General features: G+C 38.7%; 1 protein-coding gene across 1 annotated transcript; it reads left to right on the top strand.

The window, feature by feature from the left end:
* The first annotated feature begins 2,419 nt into the window (after positions 1 to 2,419).
* Positions 2,420 to 4,517, top strand: LOC126106816 (uncharacterized). Its single transcript, XM_049913210.1, has 2 exons — positions 2,420 to 2,700; positions 3,812 to 4,517. Exons 1-2 carry the CDS (start codon positions 2,458 to 2,460, stop codon positions 4,229 to 4,231), a joined length of 663 nt encoding a protein of 220 aa, XP_049769167.1. The 5' UTR covers positions 2,420 to 2,457; the 3' UTR covers positions 4,232 to 4,517.
* Positions 4,518 to 17,320: the final 12,803 nt, after the last annotated feature.

Raw genomic sequence — 17,320 nt, 5'->3', positions numbered from 1 at the left:
TTGCAGTAGTTCGAGTAACGAAGATTTTTGGTGAGGTAAGTGATTTGTGAAAGGTATAGGTTAATGTTAGTCAGGGCCATTCTTTTGTAGGGATTTCTGAAAGTCAGATTGCGTTGCGCTAAAAATATTGTGTCAGTTTAAGCACAGTCTTGTATACAATTCTTCTAAGGGGACATCACAACTTTAAATTAATAAAGTTCTTCGTGGAATTGAAGAGATTTCCTGCTGAAAAATGTCCACAATTAATTGTAAGGTAAGACATTTAATTTTTCATTAAATAATCTTGTAACCTAAAAATAAAATGTATTCTCTTCTATCGTGAATTAAGCAGTGTGGTTTCCGTTTGTTTATTTAAATAACTTTGATATGTCTGTAGTAGTTTTATTTAATGAAGACTTATGTTTTTCTCAGAATATTCAACACAACAGATTGACATTGAAATACTCCTGCAAGTTCCCCGTCTGTTCATCTGGCTATTAAGTGGGTTCAACGGAGGAAATTTTCAACAAGCATTTCTACAGGTTTCCAAAACAACCACAAGAGTTGCTTCTAAAGTGGAAGAGTGTTTGTAAACTGTCACCAGATGTGAACTGTACTTCTTATTTTGTTTGTGAAGATCATTTTTTCGAAGCAGATTTTATGAATGAAAGTAGGCATAGGCTAAACAGGGGTGTGTTTCCAAATCAGGTGACATTTGTTAATAGTGAATTGGGCCTACCAAGCACTAGTGGTGCTGTGGCAACTGTTCTTGTTTTCATTTCAGTGTTTTCATTTCACTGTTTTTATCCACCTTTCCTGCTTTTGGTACTTGATGTTGATGTTTTCTTTTTTGTGTTGAAGTATTTACAGTAGTAAGATGTAGGAACCTTTTTAAGAAATTAATGGTGAGTAGTGCAAGTTTGCTGAGCAGTTACTCAGAACTTATAGTCCTGAAACATAGTTGTAACAAATTATAGAATTCTTCATTAATTAATACTGTGATAAATATTTCTTAATTGAACCTCTTTAACTGCTGCTTATTCTCTTAATAATAGGCTTTTTTTCTCCATTGATCCAGCGGCTTGTATGACATAAAAATTATGACATTATTCAGGAATATTTGTAGTCCAGTTTAGCTGCTACAACGTTATTTTTCTTTTGCTACAATTATTTACACTACAAGGTTGTTTTGACTTAGTCTCAGTTTCAAGTGTTTCATCTAGTTGTTATGAACCATAAAACATGCAGGAGCTTTTACATGTTGATAGATAACAATACAAGCATGTCAATTTAAAAGTCTATTTTTGACAGATTTTCACTCTGCAGCAGAGTATGTGCTGATATGAAACTTCCTGGCAGATTAAAACTGTGTGCCGGACAGAGACCCGAACTCGGGACCTTTGCCTTTCGCGGGCAAGTGCTCTACCAACTGAGCTACCTGAGCACGACTCACACCCTGTCTTCACAGCTTTACTTCTGCCAGTATCTCGTCTCCAACCTTCCAAACTTTACAGAAACTCTCCTGCGAACCTTGCAGAACTAACACTCCTGAAAGAAAGGATACTGCAGAGACATGGCTTAGCCACAGCCTGGGGGATGTTTCCAGAATGAGATTTTCACTCTGCAGTGGAGTGTGCGCTCCTGAGTTGCAGTCTTGGTCCGGTACACAGTTTTAATCTGCCAGGAAGTTTCTATTTTTGACGTTGGCGCCTGACAGTCGCTGCTCCTATCATGTTTTCTTGTCTGTCAGACGCAAACATCAAAAATAGACTGAAAATATTACTGAATAGGTTTCTCTCTGCTGTATTATCGTGTGCTATAACTGTGTTTCAATTATTTTATGATGCCAGCCAAAATAATTACATAGCACGCCCAGAAAAATAAGGTAATAGAATTAAAAGAAAAATAGAAACCTACAATGTAAGTTAACTGGGGGGGGGGGAAGGGGGGATGCAACCTACAATGTTGACATATTTTAGTTCATCTCCATACTACTTGAGGCAATGCTGCCGGTCTGTGTTTCCCACTTTTAACACAGGAGTTGCATTTGTCTTTTTTGTTGTTCTGTGGAGATAGCACTTGCCATTGGGGACCCCTCGGCTCGAAACAAGACCAACCATTGCGTTTACACTGTGATTTGTATCGGCACATGTATGAGATACATGTATATGCGATTTTGCGACATGTATCGCGACTTGTATGAGTTGACAAGTATCAACCTCATACATGTATGAGCGTGTGTTTACACTGGTTGATTTGTATCACTGTGCGATGGCTTTTGACGACGATTTGGAAGATTTCACAGTTTTATGTGCTGGTACACTTGCTCTTTTGGAAGATGATAGGAAGAAAAGGTGGTGGAAGCGTACATGGTGGCAGAGAGTGTTTCTTTGCAAACGCGCTACTCACGGAGCTTACGCAATGCTTGTTCAGGAATTAACGCTAGAGGATGGCGCATATTTTAGAAATTATGTTAGGATGAGTATGGAGGATTTCCGCGGTTTGTTATCTCTTGTGGCTCCTCCTGTGTCCAAAACCAACACAAACTTTCGGGAAGCGATTCCACCAGAGAATCAGTTGGCAGTAACACTCCGTTTTTTGGCCACTGGGGGTTCCTTTTCGACATTAATGTATCTGCATAGAATATCAAAAAGTGCCATATGCAACATTATTCTTCGTGTTTGCGAGGCCATTGTGCAAGTTTTATCCCAAGAAGTGAAGGTAAAAGTTTTATATATATCAATTTTTTGCTATTATTCCGGTGGCCTCACGTGATAATGTTGACAACAGATGCTAATGCCGACAATCGTGTGCGAGTCGTTGGCATTAGCAATTGCGCGACAATGCATATGTTTTGTCATGAAATCTTCGTTTTACGAGGGCAATTACTTTTAACAAGCAGACGAGTGTACATACAAGTTACTGTCAACCAGGAACAGCAGCACAAATTTTCTACCGCGTCAAAGTTGCCAACATAACCACGTGAGGCTGCTCGAATAGATAAATTTCTCAAATTTTGCTGAAATGGCTTAGCTTTTAGTTCTTTGGAATGACTGACATGCTTCACTCAGTAATACAATATCACAATTTCTGAGGACACATACTGCACAGTAAAGATATCCAACAACATTAATTTGTATCTAGTTTTATTAAGTAGTACTTGACAGCACATGACATGCATAGTTCAACATTTATACATGTTTTTAAAGAATCCATAAATTATGTTGCATTTGCATCTATTAGTTCATCGTTTGCCTCCTGCAAACATCTGTATATTCCGTTCTCAAGTCTTGCTATAATTCTAGTATGGCCATTTTCATAAAGAAATCTGAGCTTATTGGCGACAAAGTCACCCAAGTGGGAAAACTGGTCCCTTTTTCTGCCTGCTAAATTGTCGCCAACTTTTCTTAAGGTCTGTAAAAGACCTTCTCGGTATTCATCCAGGTCTCTCCTGGCTCTCTTCAGTGCACTTGATCTACCACTTCCACTCGGACTTGGAGTGGTACAGGGTGACACGGTTGCGGATCCACTTTCATGTGGAGGCACAGAGATGACTGGAGTGGTTTCCACTTCCAGAATGTCTTGTGGGGGCGTGGCAAATGTCACCTGCTCCATTTCTGTTACATCGAAAGGGAAACTAATGCTTCCTTCTCCTTCACAATCTCCTTCTGTGGCTGGGGCTTCCATGACCTTTAAAATACATAACACAGTTCCAAGGCAAAGTGAGCTATATGTTATATACATACATTATAATCAAAGCATCTTAATGTATTGAGAATTTTTTGAGTGTCCATCCATAAATTAAATTAAAATGTAACAATTTTCTTTCCAGCTTCCTGCTACTGAAGAGGAATGGCTGAAAATTGCCAAAGAATATGAAGAAAAATGGAATTTCCCCAGGTGTTTGGGAGCTATAGATGGGAGGCACATTGACACTGTGGCACCACCCAGCAGTGGAACAGTTTATTTTAATTATAAAGAGTGCTTCAGCATTGTTTTGCTAGCAATTGCTGGTGCTAATTATAGAATAATTTACGCTGATGTTGGCACACAGGGGAGGATTTCAGATGGTGGTGTCCTTAAAGGCACCTCATTTTACAAAATGTTAGAAACCAAAAATCTAAATATAGCACCATCAACTCCTCTTCCTGGTAGGAGCAAGCCTGTTCCATATGTTTTCATCGCTGACGAAGCCTTTGGCCTAGAGGAAAATATTGTGAAACCATTTCCACGTTTACATAAAAAAAAATAGTTGGCAACGTATTTTTAACTATAGAGCATGCAGAGCAAGAAGAGTAATAGAAAATGCATTTGGGATTATAAGTGCTGTTTACAGAGTGCTGAGGGAGCAAATGCTTCTCAGTCTGGAAAAGGCTACAGTGGTGGCACTATTCTGTGTTTATTTACATAATTTTCTTCAAAACAGAAAATCTCAAAGGTACTGTCCAGCAGAAACATACGACAGCGAGCGAGATAATGACAACGTAATACCTGGGTCCTGGAGGGACATCCCTACTATGCTGGAGCCACTGCCCAGAACTGGCCGAAGAACTTCATTGCTGAATTGCAGAAGAGAATATGCTGAATACTTCTGCAGTATTCAGAGTTCCATCCTATGGCAGTATGGAAAATAAGTTCCACATCATTGTTAAATGATGACAAAGGAATATGCTCTATTCTTCTGCAGTATTCAGGACTTCAAACCATAGCAGTATGGAGAATCATGTTTTTCAGTGAAATTGTAAATAATTGTAAATATTTACATTATGTAAAGCATTAGCATGAAAAAATGTTGCAAAATATATTATTAATAAAATAATATAACAAATTTACTTACTGGCACTACATCATGTGTGCTCCTATGAGAGAGTGGTTTGTAATTGTCTCTTATGAACTGCATACTTTCAAAAGCAAACCATGTAGAGTGGTATACATTGCTTGTAGCACTTCCAGTTCCTTTGCTGCTCTTCCTTTTCGCTAAGTCGCGACTATATTGGCTTTTTAAATTATGCCACTTGTCCTCACATTTCTTCCTTGACACGTTAAATGCCTTAGCAATTTTCTCCCACTCGTCGTACCTTTTCTGAGTGTTCTTATAGTCTCCTAGTTTCACATCCCATACACATGGACGCCTGCGCACTGCCTCTGAAAAATGCAGTGTATTTTGTTTTGGCCAAGAAGTCATGGCAAATTTTAAAGTATTACACGCGGGCACAACACACGACACAATACACAAATACCTACACAACAAATGACAGTCGGCACCTCCAAAACTCAAACAGCCGCCAAAGAGCCTGGTATTACGCATGCGCTAATCGTCAAAATAAGCGTCAGGTGACAAGACGACAGGAAATGAACAAATGATAGTACTGCGCATTGGCGAGTTCTTCAAATGTCGCTCGTGGAATGTGGAGATAGCACTAAGCACATGCCGTTTGGGATAACTCGGCTCGAAACGAGACCAACCAATAGCACTTCAAGGTAGCTAGAGCCAATAGGATGCTTTGTTTCAGATGAACCTGGCGTGGACATTTGTATCTTTGGTGTTTACATCTTCTAGTCATCAACAAAAACAGAGACTGCTTACGCTCTAACTTTTGAGACAGTTATTGTTTTTCTTATTTATAACGGAAATGAAGCATTAATTTTAACAATAAAAAGTCTTGTCATATTGCCTTTACCCATGTAGAGATACAGATAACGTAGTTACTGCGAAATTCCTTATATTAGTACGATAGTTACCGTTTTTACAAGTGTAAAGTGTTGACAGCTCTTTTCACGAGCACCAAAATTACGCATCATCAGTGAATACCTGTTTTTCTTGCACCAACAGTCTTTTAGTTGTAGAGTTACTCAGGAGAAGACAAATATCTGTTTGGCAACAGCTTTTTGGTGATTTCTCAACCATACTAGTGAAATCTTTCGTTACGTTTTTATAAGAAGTGGATTGGTGTATTTTGTCACTGCTGTTATTTTTGTGAAAAAGGGGAGGGAAACATAACGTGGCCCATATTTTTAACACGCTATTGCTTATCGTGCTGCAACATTCACGTATTGTGAGGATCCACTGATATTTTTGTAATTTGTGGTACTTAGTTTAATGAATATCTGTCTTGACGAAATTAGTTGCTTGCTACAATTATCTGTTTATTTTATTATTAAACGATCATTTATCTTATTAAAAAGTGTCAGTTTATATGCCGCGAAAAAGTCACGTTAAGCTGGTAGAAAAAGGATTCGTAACATTGCAATGTAAAATTCCTTTGAAAGTTTCAGTTTAGTTTCTTGTGGATTTATTCAAAGCCATCCACTTCTGCAACTTTTCATTCGACATCCCACCAAATTAATAATAAAGCGTTATTCCTTTGACAAACTTAAATCATTATGTTGTATGCAGTATCAGTAGGTATCACAAAAAACAATTTTGTACACAACAGAGAATGAACATTGAGATTAAGGTGTCTCGACTATGGTTTGTACCGTAATTTTCGCACTTTAGCCGTGTTTTAATTCTCATTATATTTGGGCCTAGTGAACGTGGTTAACTGTAGCTTCTCACATGTGTACTGCCTGTAGCCCTGTAACATTTAGTGGCTTTGTTCTGAAAGTGTTAACAGTTAGTGCAGCAAACTGACTGGGATATGGCATGTTCCATGATAGCATAACATAATGAAGAAGGTTGAGGCACCACTTAAGAACGATTCCAGACAGATTATATGATTGCTATACAAATGTAGTTTACAAATTAGTTCAGTAATCCTATTGTTTAAAAATTCTGTGGGGAGCAAGTGCTCTAGAATATGTAAAAAAAAAAAAAAAAAAAAAAAAAAAAAAAAAAAAAAAAAAAAAAAAAAAATATTGAAAATGGGGAAATGGCACATTTCCCCAGTTTTTGCCACGTTAAACCGCACTACGGCCAGACATTTCCTCACTTTTGGCTGCTACCTACTAGAAAGGAACTGAGGCTTTATATAATTTCAGAATCTAAATGCAAGAAAGCGATTTGTTCTTTGTACAAACATCAGGGTGGCCACCGAATCTTAATTTTCAAATTCAAGGTTGTCATGTATTATATTTACTGTATGGGGTTAGGAATACATACTATGCTGGAAAGAACAAATTGCGTATTTTTAAAATATATGACGTCCAATATGAACTGTGTCAAGATGTAAACCAAATACTGCATAGTGGAAGAAGTGGAATGATCATCTGGAGGATAGTGCACACCAAAATGTTACTTGGTTGCATTTATGCAACACTTTCTGTTTGTTTAAGCCAGACTTATTAGGGTCAACTGAAGGGTTAAACGTCCAGTGGATGGAAAAAGTGGCACTGACCAGACAGATTAAAATCCACAGTCACATCTCATGAATTAATTGTGGAAGAATGTTACAGTTAATTCTGAAAGAAAACCAAGTTTCATCTAGAAGTTTCTCATTGAATTTTGTTAAGGTATTCATAATCTTAAAAAAAGTCCTTTTGGAACAAATTGTATGTTACAAGTATTGTTGTTGTTGTTGTGGTCTTCAGTCCTGAGACTGATTTGATGCAGCTCTCCATGCTACTCTATCCTGTGCAAGCTTCTTCTTCTCCCAATACCTACTGCAACCTACATCCTTCTGAATCTGCTTAGTGTATTCATCTCTTGGTCTTGGTCTACGATTTTTACCCTCCACGCTGCCCTCCAATACTAAATTGGTGATCCCTTGATGCCTCAGAACATGTCCTACCAACCGATCCCTTCTTCTGGTCAAGTTGTGCCCCAAACTTCTCTTCTCCCCAATCCTATTCAATACTTCCTCATTAGTTATGTGGTCTACCCATCCAATCATCAGCATTCTTCTGTAGCACATTTTATATCCTCTCTACTACGACCATAATCAGTTATTTTGCTCCCCAAATAGCAAAACTCCTTTACTACTTTATAAGTGTCTCATTTCCTAATCTAATTCCCTCAGCACCACCCGACTTAATTCGACTACATTCCATTATCCTTGTTTTGCTTTTGTTGATGTTCATCTTATATCCTCCTTTCCAGACACTGTCCATTCCATTCAACTGTTCTTCCAAGTCCTTTGCTGTCTCTGACAGAATTACAATGTCATCGGCGAACCTCAAAGTTTTTATTTCTTCTCTATGGATTTTAATACCTACTCCGAATTTTTCTTTTGTTTCCTTTACTGCTTGCTCAATATACAGATTGAATAACATTGGGGAGAGGCTACAACCCTGTCTTACTCCCTTCCCAACCACTGCTTCCCTTTCATGTCTCTCGACTCTTATAACTGCCATCTGGTTTCTGTACAAATTGTAAATAGCCTTTCGTTCCCTGTATTTTACCCCTGCCACCTTTGGAATTTGAAAGAGAGTGTTCCAGTCAACATTGCCAAAAGCTTTCTCTAAGTCTACAAATGCTAGAAATGTAGGTTTGCCTTTCCTTAATCTTTCTTCTAAGATAAGTCGTAAGGTCAGTATTGCCTCACGTGTTCCAGTATTTCTACGGAATCCAAACTGATCTTCCCCGAGGTCGGCTTATACTAGTTTTTCCATTCGTCTGTAAAGAATTCGTGTTAGTATTTTGTAACTGTGGCTTATTAAACTGATTGTTCGGTAATTTTCACATCTGTCAACACCTGCTTTCTTTGGGATTGGAATTATTATATTCTTCTTGAAATCTGAGGGTATTTCGCCTGTTTCATACATCTTGCTCACCAGATGGTAGAGTTTTGTCAGGACTGGCTCTCCCAAGGCCGTCAGTAGTTCCAATGGAATGTTGTCTACTCAGGGGGCTATGTTTCGACTCAGGTCTTTCAGTGCTCTCTCAAACTCTTCACGCAGTATCATATCTCCCATTTCATCTTGATCTACATCCTCTTCCATTTCCATAATATTGTCCTCAAGTACATCGCCCTTGTATAGACCCTCTATATACTCCTTCCACCTTTCTGCTTTCCCTTCTTTGAAACTTCCTGGCAGATTAAAACTGTGTGCCCGACCGAGACTCGAACTCGGGACCTTTGCCTTTCGCGGGCAAGTGCTCTACCAACTGAGCTACCGAAGCACGACTCACGCCCGGTACTCACAGCTTTACTTCTGACAGTACCTCGTCTCCTACCTTCCAAACTTTACAGAAGCTCTCCTGCGAAACTTGCAGAACTAGCACTCCTGAAAGAAAGGATATTGCGGAGACATGGCTTAGCCACAGCCTGGGGGATGTTTCCAGAATGAGATTTTCACTCTGCAGCGGAGTGTGCGCAGCGCACACTCCGCTGCAGAGTGAAAATCTCATTCTGGAAACTTTCCCTTCTTTGCTTAGAACTGGGTTTCCATCTGAGCTCTTGATGTTCATGCAAGTGGTTCTCTTTTCTCCAAAAGTCTCTTTAATTTTCCTGTAGGCAGTATCTATCTTACCCCTAGTGAGATAAGCCTCTACATACTTACATTTGTCCTCTAGCCACCCCTGCTTAGCCATTTTGCACTTCCTGTCGATCTCATTTTTGAGACGTTTGTATTCCTTTTTGCCTGTTTCATTTACTGCATTTTTATATTTTCTCCTTTCATCAATTAAATTCAATATTTCTTCTGTTACCCAAGGATTTCTACTAGCCCTCACCTTTTTACCTACGTGATCCTCTGCTGCCTTCACTACTTCATCCCTCAAATCTACCCATTCTTCTTCTACTGTATTTCTTTCCCCCATTCCTGTCAATTGTTCCCTTATGCTCTCCCTGAAATTCTGTACAACCTCTGGTGTAGTCAGTTTATCCAGGTCCCATCTCCTTAAATTCCCACCTATTTGCAGTTTCTTCAGTTTTAATCTACAGATCATAACCAATAGATTGTGGTCAGAGTCCACATCTGCCCCTGGAAATGTCTTACAATTTAGAACCTGGTTCCTAAATCTCTGTCTTACCATTACATAATCTATCTGATACCTTTTAGTTACAAGTATTATGTTTCTCAATTTGTCATTATGCCTACACTATGCAATATGAAGTCACAGAACTGTGTATTAGCTATATTTCAATAAACTGTGGCTAGTCATCAATGATTGCGTGTGATGTGGCAGTTTGGATGTTTATCAAGACAGCTGATTTTTCATCCCATCAAGTCTGTCAAGACTAGCAATCAAGTGTGTGTAACAGGTTCAACATACACCATGCAAGTCCCAGCCCATCTGCATTAGCTACCCTGCATGTTTGATTTTGACCGGCCATTCTGTAGCACACATACCAATGTAATAAAACACACATACATACACTCACGAACTGAATTTCCTATGTGAAATAATTAAATCTACTTAAAACTACTTTCTGAAACAATCAATTTCTGACATAATTTAAGTGCTTCAGCTGACTTTTTTGTTTTCAGGGATTGTAAGACAATTTCAGATAGCATTCCTTTTCTGGCTAACTTTTGTTCTTGATGTTTTTAAGTTTCACTTAGTTGCTCCTTTTATCATCTTTGTACAAGCAACTTGTATTACACATTGACTGAATTAAACTTCTGTTGATTTTAAAATTGTCAACACTGTTAATATCATGAATTGCAGCATTAATAAGTCTTTTAGCAAGAATACTTTTCCCTCTAATTCTCAATGATACACTCAGAAACTTCCTGGCAGATTAAGACTGTGTGCCAGACCAAGACTCAAACTCAAGCAAGTGCTCTCTTATCTGAACTACTCGTGTACGACTCACACCCCGACCTCATTTCTGCCAGTATGTCGACTCCTACTAAAGTTTGAGTCTCGGTCCAGCACACATTTTTAATCTGACAGGAAGTATCATATCAGCGCAAGTGCAGCTGCAGAGTGAGCGTCAATTCTGGATATACATTCAGAGTTTCTTGAGAAATCTCTTTCTGCAACAGCATATCTAGGCAAAAGTACTGATTCTTTTTTTTTTTTTTAAAAAAAAGCTACAAAATTACAACATTTGTTTGTAGCAATGTAATGAGTTTCATCGAAACAAGTTTCTCTTATTTTGAACAATCCCAGTTTTTTCTTTTTGAATATGAGCATTGTTACAAATATTGACAAATTCTTTTTTGACACAAACAACAGACAAATTTTCACCAGAAAGAGAATTTAAAGTGACACTGTCAACCTTTCTACAGCTGTTTCTTGATTTAAAGCTGCTGATGGGTCCAAACATGAAACGGCATGTGTAAGTTTATATTTCAGTGGTGCTTCTTCAAGTAGCTTTTGTATTATACTAATAACACAAGAATGCATTTCTTCTTTTAGCCTCAAGATGTCAGTCAAGTCCTTAAATTTCTTTTGGTACCTTTGCAGAAAAATCCAAAGTACACAAAGCATTGTGCAGTGATCAGATTCTTATTATCCTTCATGTCAATCTCCATGAGGGATTTTTCGATTATGCAAAATGTCAGAACTGACAACTTGCTGCATTAATGAGGTGATAAAGGCAAACAACTCATTGCACAAAAAAATAAGCCATAGGTACATCAGTTAGGAAATCACATAAAAAATCTTTGAAAGCATGTGCTGTCACAGTGAAAAAAGCCAATTTCAGACCTAAGAATTTGTCTCCAGCTGTTAAGATACAGTTTTCAAATGCTCTGAATTAGATAAGAGTTTAATTTTAAGCCAATTGAGAAATATAAGTTCTTAGATGTGGAAAAATTTTCAAGCTAGTTTGGCCACATTTTCAATCTATTTTGTGCCACGGAATCACAAAGGAAAATCTGAAGGCACTATATTTTCTGTAAATTATGCATCTCCGTGTAGGCAAATTGTGAAACAAACAATACAAGGCTCTGAAAATGGTGGTCTTTCCCAATTTGTTTGTGACATGCACGTTTTAAAATGAACTATATGTAGGTTACAACTACCTAACTGCAAGAGTTTCATGTTATCAGAAATTTATTTTACTTCATTATTCAAATACTTCCAAGCTGCAAAATTTTAGGAATATTCTGCAAATTAAAAGGTCCTTTCAAAGCATAGGCTCTTCTGCATTGAATAAAGGCAGAATCAAAATATCAGGTTGACTTACACTCCTGGAAATGGAAAAAAGAACACATTGACACCGGTGTGTCAGACCCACCATACTTGCTCCGGACACTGTGAGAGGGCTGTACAAGAAATGATCACACGCACGGCACAGCGGACACACCAGGAACCGCGGTGTTGGCCGTCGAATGGCGCTAGCTGCGCAGCATTTGTGCACCGCCGCCGTCAGTGTCAGCCAGTTTGCCGTGGCATACGGAGCTCCATCGCAGTCTTTAACACTGGTAGCATGCCGCGACAGTGTGGACGTGAACCGTATGTGCATGTCGCCATTGGTCGGCGGAAGGTGCACGTGCCAGTCGACCTGGGACCGGACCGCAGTGACGCACGGATGCACGCCAAGACCGTAGGATCCTACGCAGTGCCGTAGGGGACCGCACCGCCACTTCCCAGCAAATTAGGGACACTGTTGCTCCTGGGGTATCGGCGAGGACCATTCGCAACTGTCTCCATGAAGCTGGGCTACGGTCCCGCACACCGTTAGGCCGTCTTCCGCTCACGCCCCAACATCGTGCAGCCCGCCTCCAGTGGTGTCGCGACAGGCGTGAATGTAGGGACGAATGGAGACATGTCATCTTCAGCGGTGAGAGTCGCTTCTGCCTTGGTGCCAATGATGGTCGTATGCGTGTTTGGCGCCGTGCAGGTGAGCGCCACAATCAGGACTGCATACGACCGAGGCACACAGGGCCAACACCCGGCATCATGGTGTGGGGAGCGATCTCCTACACTGGCCGTACACCACTGGTGATCGTCGAGGGGACACTGAATAGTGCACGGTACATCCAAACCGTCATCGAACCCATCGTTCTACCATTCCTAGACCGGCAAGGGAACTTGCTGTTCCAACAGGACAATGCATGTCCGCATGTATCCCGTGCCACCCAACGTGCTCTAGAAGGTGTAAGTCAACTACCCTGGCCAGCAAGATCTCCGGATCTGTCCCCCATTGAGCATGTTTGGGACTGGATGAAGCGTCATCTCACGCGGTCTGCACGTCCAGCACGAACGCTGGTCCAACTGAGGCGCCAGGTGGAAATGGCATGGCAAGCCGTTCCACAGGACTACATCCAGCATCTCTACGATCGTCTCCATGGGAGAATAGCAGCCTGCATTGCTGCGAAAGGTGGATATACACTGTACTAGTGCCGACATTGTGCATGCTCTGTTGCCTGTGTCTATGTGCCTGTGGTTCTGTCAGTGTGATCATGTGATGTATCTGACCCCAGGAGTGTGTCAATAAAGTTTCCCCTTCCTGGGACAATGAATTCACGGTGTTCTTATTTCAATTTCCAGGAGTGTATTTACTGTTATTTGGCACACATAAACATTGCAACACATAAGATACACCTGGGTCATCAGGTACAGACTTTTTGAAGTATTACAGTGATGTACAAAACATACAAAATGTGAAAATAATAGTTTCTGAAAATCCAACACATCAGCTACAAATATTAAGATACACAATTGAAACTTCATATTTAAACAGAAAATAGACTGTATATCAAAACTGTAAACCAAAAGAAAAGATTAAATTCAGTATAAAAGTTTCTGCAGGTGTAACTTACAAGAAGACTTTACTGTAACACTTTTAGCTGAATGCATACCGCAATTATAAAAATATTTCACAGTATGATGAATTGCAATAAAATTGTAGTTTTTGATAATTAAGTTTCTTTCCAGTCAGTTTCAGAAACTTGATTCATCCAAACTTCCTAAGCAGTTTGCACACAGAACAATGGAACTTCCAAACACAATGGTGCTCGTCATCTGGCACACACTCGTGATGTGTTCCTGTCTTTTGAATAACCAAGAGAAATGATACCGTTTATCTGTGAGTTTCCTGGCATCACAGGTTGCTGAAACATCAAAACGAAGGCAAAATCATAGACATTTCAAGGTAATAGTTGCTCTAAAATTCAGTCTACCAGTGCCGTTTATAGCATATAACCCATCCAGTTCTTCACCCTCTGATCTGAAAGGTCCCCAAAAATAACAAAAACCTATGATTATCTTGATTTATGTATTGTCAGGTACTTTTGAGACAGAATTTTGCTTTACTTATCTGGCAATGATGGAGTCTTTTTCAATGGTTCTGAGTACTATCTTCAAAATAATTTCATTGTTGAAAAGCAGTTCCCAAAACAAAAGAGAGTCCTTTTGTTTACCTGGCTATGGAGAATGCAATGTCAAAAGGCTACATAGTAAGCAACAAAGAGTTTTAAGTACTGGAACAAGGTGAAACAGATCAATATAGAGAATCTCCTCTCTTAGCACATTGTAGTACAAAAATAGTATGGGGAAATAACAGTGTGCAAATATTTTATCTGTTGCCAGTTTGACACGTCCTGACATTTTCTATAAAGCTTTTAAGTATCCCAACATTTCCATTCAGACAATGGGTCCAAATCGCATCATATCTCTTTTACCAGGTATTATTTCCAATCCACAGCAGCAGAAAGAGGTAAAATAAAGAGTAGCCCAGTATAGGATACATTGTTTGAGTAGTTCTATTTCTGTCTCAATGAAAACAAACAAATTGTGCTTAATTTTGAATGATATATCCTTAAATAATGTGCTTGAACATGTTGCTGAATATTATTAATTTATGTAGTATGTGCATAAACATTAATACTATTAACTACTGTACTTCTATGGGACACAGCAGATGACAATTTTTGTAAAGTCGTACAATGTAGACTTCCATGACTGGCATTTTCTTTACTCAAAATTTCCAGGTTAAAAGGCCATGGTTGTTGTATAAAATTACTTCTTCCTGACATTTCGTCTCTAACTGCGAGAGACATATTCCAAGGTAGAATGGAATTTACCATTGTACCTCTGAAGATGTCTCCCACACTTGGAGTAGTAGTTTTATACATTGACCACAGCCTTTCAACGCATTATAGCTCAAGAATTCTTGTAAGGTAGGTATTGTTTGGTGGAAACTATAAATAAGATATGTTACCATGAATAGTGTAGTGAGCTTATTCAGTTTCAATAAGTTACCTGTCTAAGAGAAAGCAGCATTGTAAATAAGTATTATAGTAGTTCTGTTACATGTTTATTACCTTATAAATAAATAAATTCTGCGCATTAGTTTTTGTAAAATGATTCTTTCATATAGGGTTGATTAAAAAAAATGATGATCATTCCACTTGGGACCTGTGGAAGGTATATTAACTTATTTGTTTCAGTTGTAAATATTTGTCATGTATTATTGTTTATCCGACATGTTCTACATCCTGTCCTCGCTACAGATCATTGGGAATGAAAATAAATCTAATCTAATCTAAGACATCAACAAGACATGGCAAACAAGACTCATTGCACCTCACATGTACAGAAAACCAGAGAATAAAAATTGATCATCCTGATCTGGAAATTTAATGCTGTCAAGCATAACCTTTGGATGTTTGTTAACTTTACAGGTGAGACTAACACAGGAGATGGGATGATGAATTACACTATATATTATGGAGGAAAAAGACACCGTTTATCCAACTGTCAACATCACACAGCAATCAGTAAAGTGATGGCAGTTTGTCATTTCCAGATGGGATAATCCCAGTTTTTACTTTGGTGATTTATTTGTTTTTAAAGAACACATTTATTGAAATATTTTTGGCAGTAAATAAAATATTTAGGAGTGACTGCCCAGTTTGGTGCTCTCCTGACATGCACTGAGCACGGACACATGATGGTAGCACTAGTACAGTATGTGTATTGAAAGTGTAATCAAGTCTACATCACAAGCCAGTGGTGAAAACTGCAAACAGTTTGGAAGTAGTAAAGTATGTTGGCCCAAGACTTTATTAATTTTACACACAATTAACAATTAGTAAAGATTATTGTGGCACAATCAGCAACATCATATGACATTTACAAACTAAATGTAATTAATCCTATTACAAAACAGTAGCTATGCGTCAATATGGAACAGTAAGTGGACAGTGGATAATGTGTGTTCAAAAAAATGAACAATTTGTGAGTTCCTTCCCAAGTACTGGAAATACTATAAGAAACTGTGTGAACAGATAATTTTAGACTACAGCATTAAAGAACGACTACATTAATGGAACTCTGGATTAGGAATTTAGGTAATACAGTTGCTCTGAGAATCACAGTAGAGAAGAAATGCAGAGCAGCCTCAATGTAACCAACACTAAGAACAAAAAGTTAGGCCCAAATGCAATCAAGTGTGCATGCTATCAAATAATTATTTGTAGGACATACTGAGAATCTGTCAACTTGACACATTCATCCTCACGAGTACTACCGTGTCTATTGGTGGCCACTGTCGTACCAGCAAGCTTGGGGCAATGTTCCGACTCACCAGAGGACAGGTAACTTATTAACTTACTGCTGTGCATTAGATGGTGCACTTGTGGCATGACATTGAGGAAACAAGATGGTGTCACATTTATATGGTTTAAACTTTACTTACAGCTTAGGTGCCCTCGTGCGGTGATGTTGGCAACGACCATTGAATGCTAGTTTTAATCTGCCAGGAAGTTTCATCTTAGCATTATATCATTTAGCTACTCACAAGTTTCAAATATTAGCAATTAACATATTTGCTGTTGGCTTATGCATGTGCTGTTAACGCATAATAAGTGTCAGCTGCAGAATATGTTAAGTATCGAATCAAGAGTGAACAGAATATTGTGTTGCTGGTCATTGCTTCAACTTACAGAGACAGTCTTCACGAAGAACTCATTTTTAGACATAATATGAGTGGCATGGGAGAGAATTATGGAGGAAAACGCTCATACAAAGTGACTTCTCAGTCTTGCTTATATACCGTATGGCACATTCTGAGAAAATAATCAAATAAAAGGAATAATGTTGCTCTAAGTTGAAAATAATTCAAAGCTCCTAGCACACAGCCTAACTAAATAAAAGTTGGCTGCACTTGACCAGAGGTGACCAATATGTCTAGTGCAGTCACATTGACTGACAGCAAATCATATATCTTCCACTCTCTCTCTCTCTGACATAAATTGAATGAAAATTATAAAAATGGTGGGTATTTTCTGTGTTGGCAACTTCATTTACTTCAAGCTAAAAAGCCTGTTCAACTAATCAAACTTTTGAAATTATGCACTAAAGACTAAAGATGTCAATATCTAGTGGTGGTTATACCATATTGAGAGCTGACTACCACACTGCGTTGTCTTCTTTAGCCTTTGTCATTTGGTGTTTACTGCATCTGACTATTTTTGAAACTCCCTCCAGACTAATAGCCAGAATGCTTCTTTTGAGAATTTGGGGATTTTCCCTCCAAACTTTGGATGCCTGTTTCGTTGT

This window comes from Schistocerca cancellata, chromosome 10 (assembly GCF_023864275.1).
Source record: "Schistocerca cancellata isolate TAMUIC-IGC-003103 chromosome 10, iqSchCanc2.1, whole genome shotgun sequence".
Lineage (NCBI taxonomy): Eukaryota > Metazoa > Arthropoda > Insecta > Orthoptera > Acrididae > Schistocerca > Schistocerca cancellata.
The sequence above is the reverse complement of the archived record's forward strand: the minus strand, read 5'-3'. Positions and strand labels throughout refer to the sequence as shown.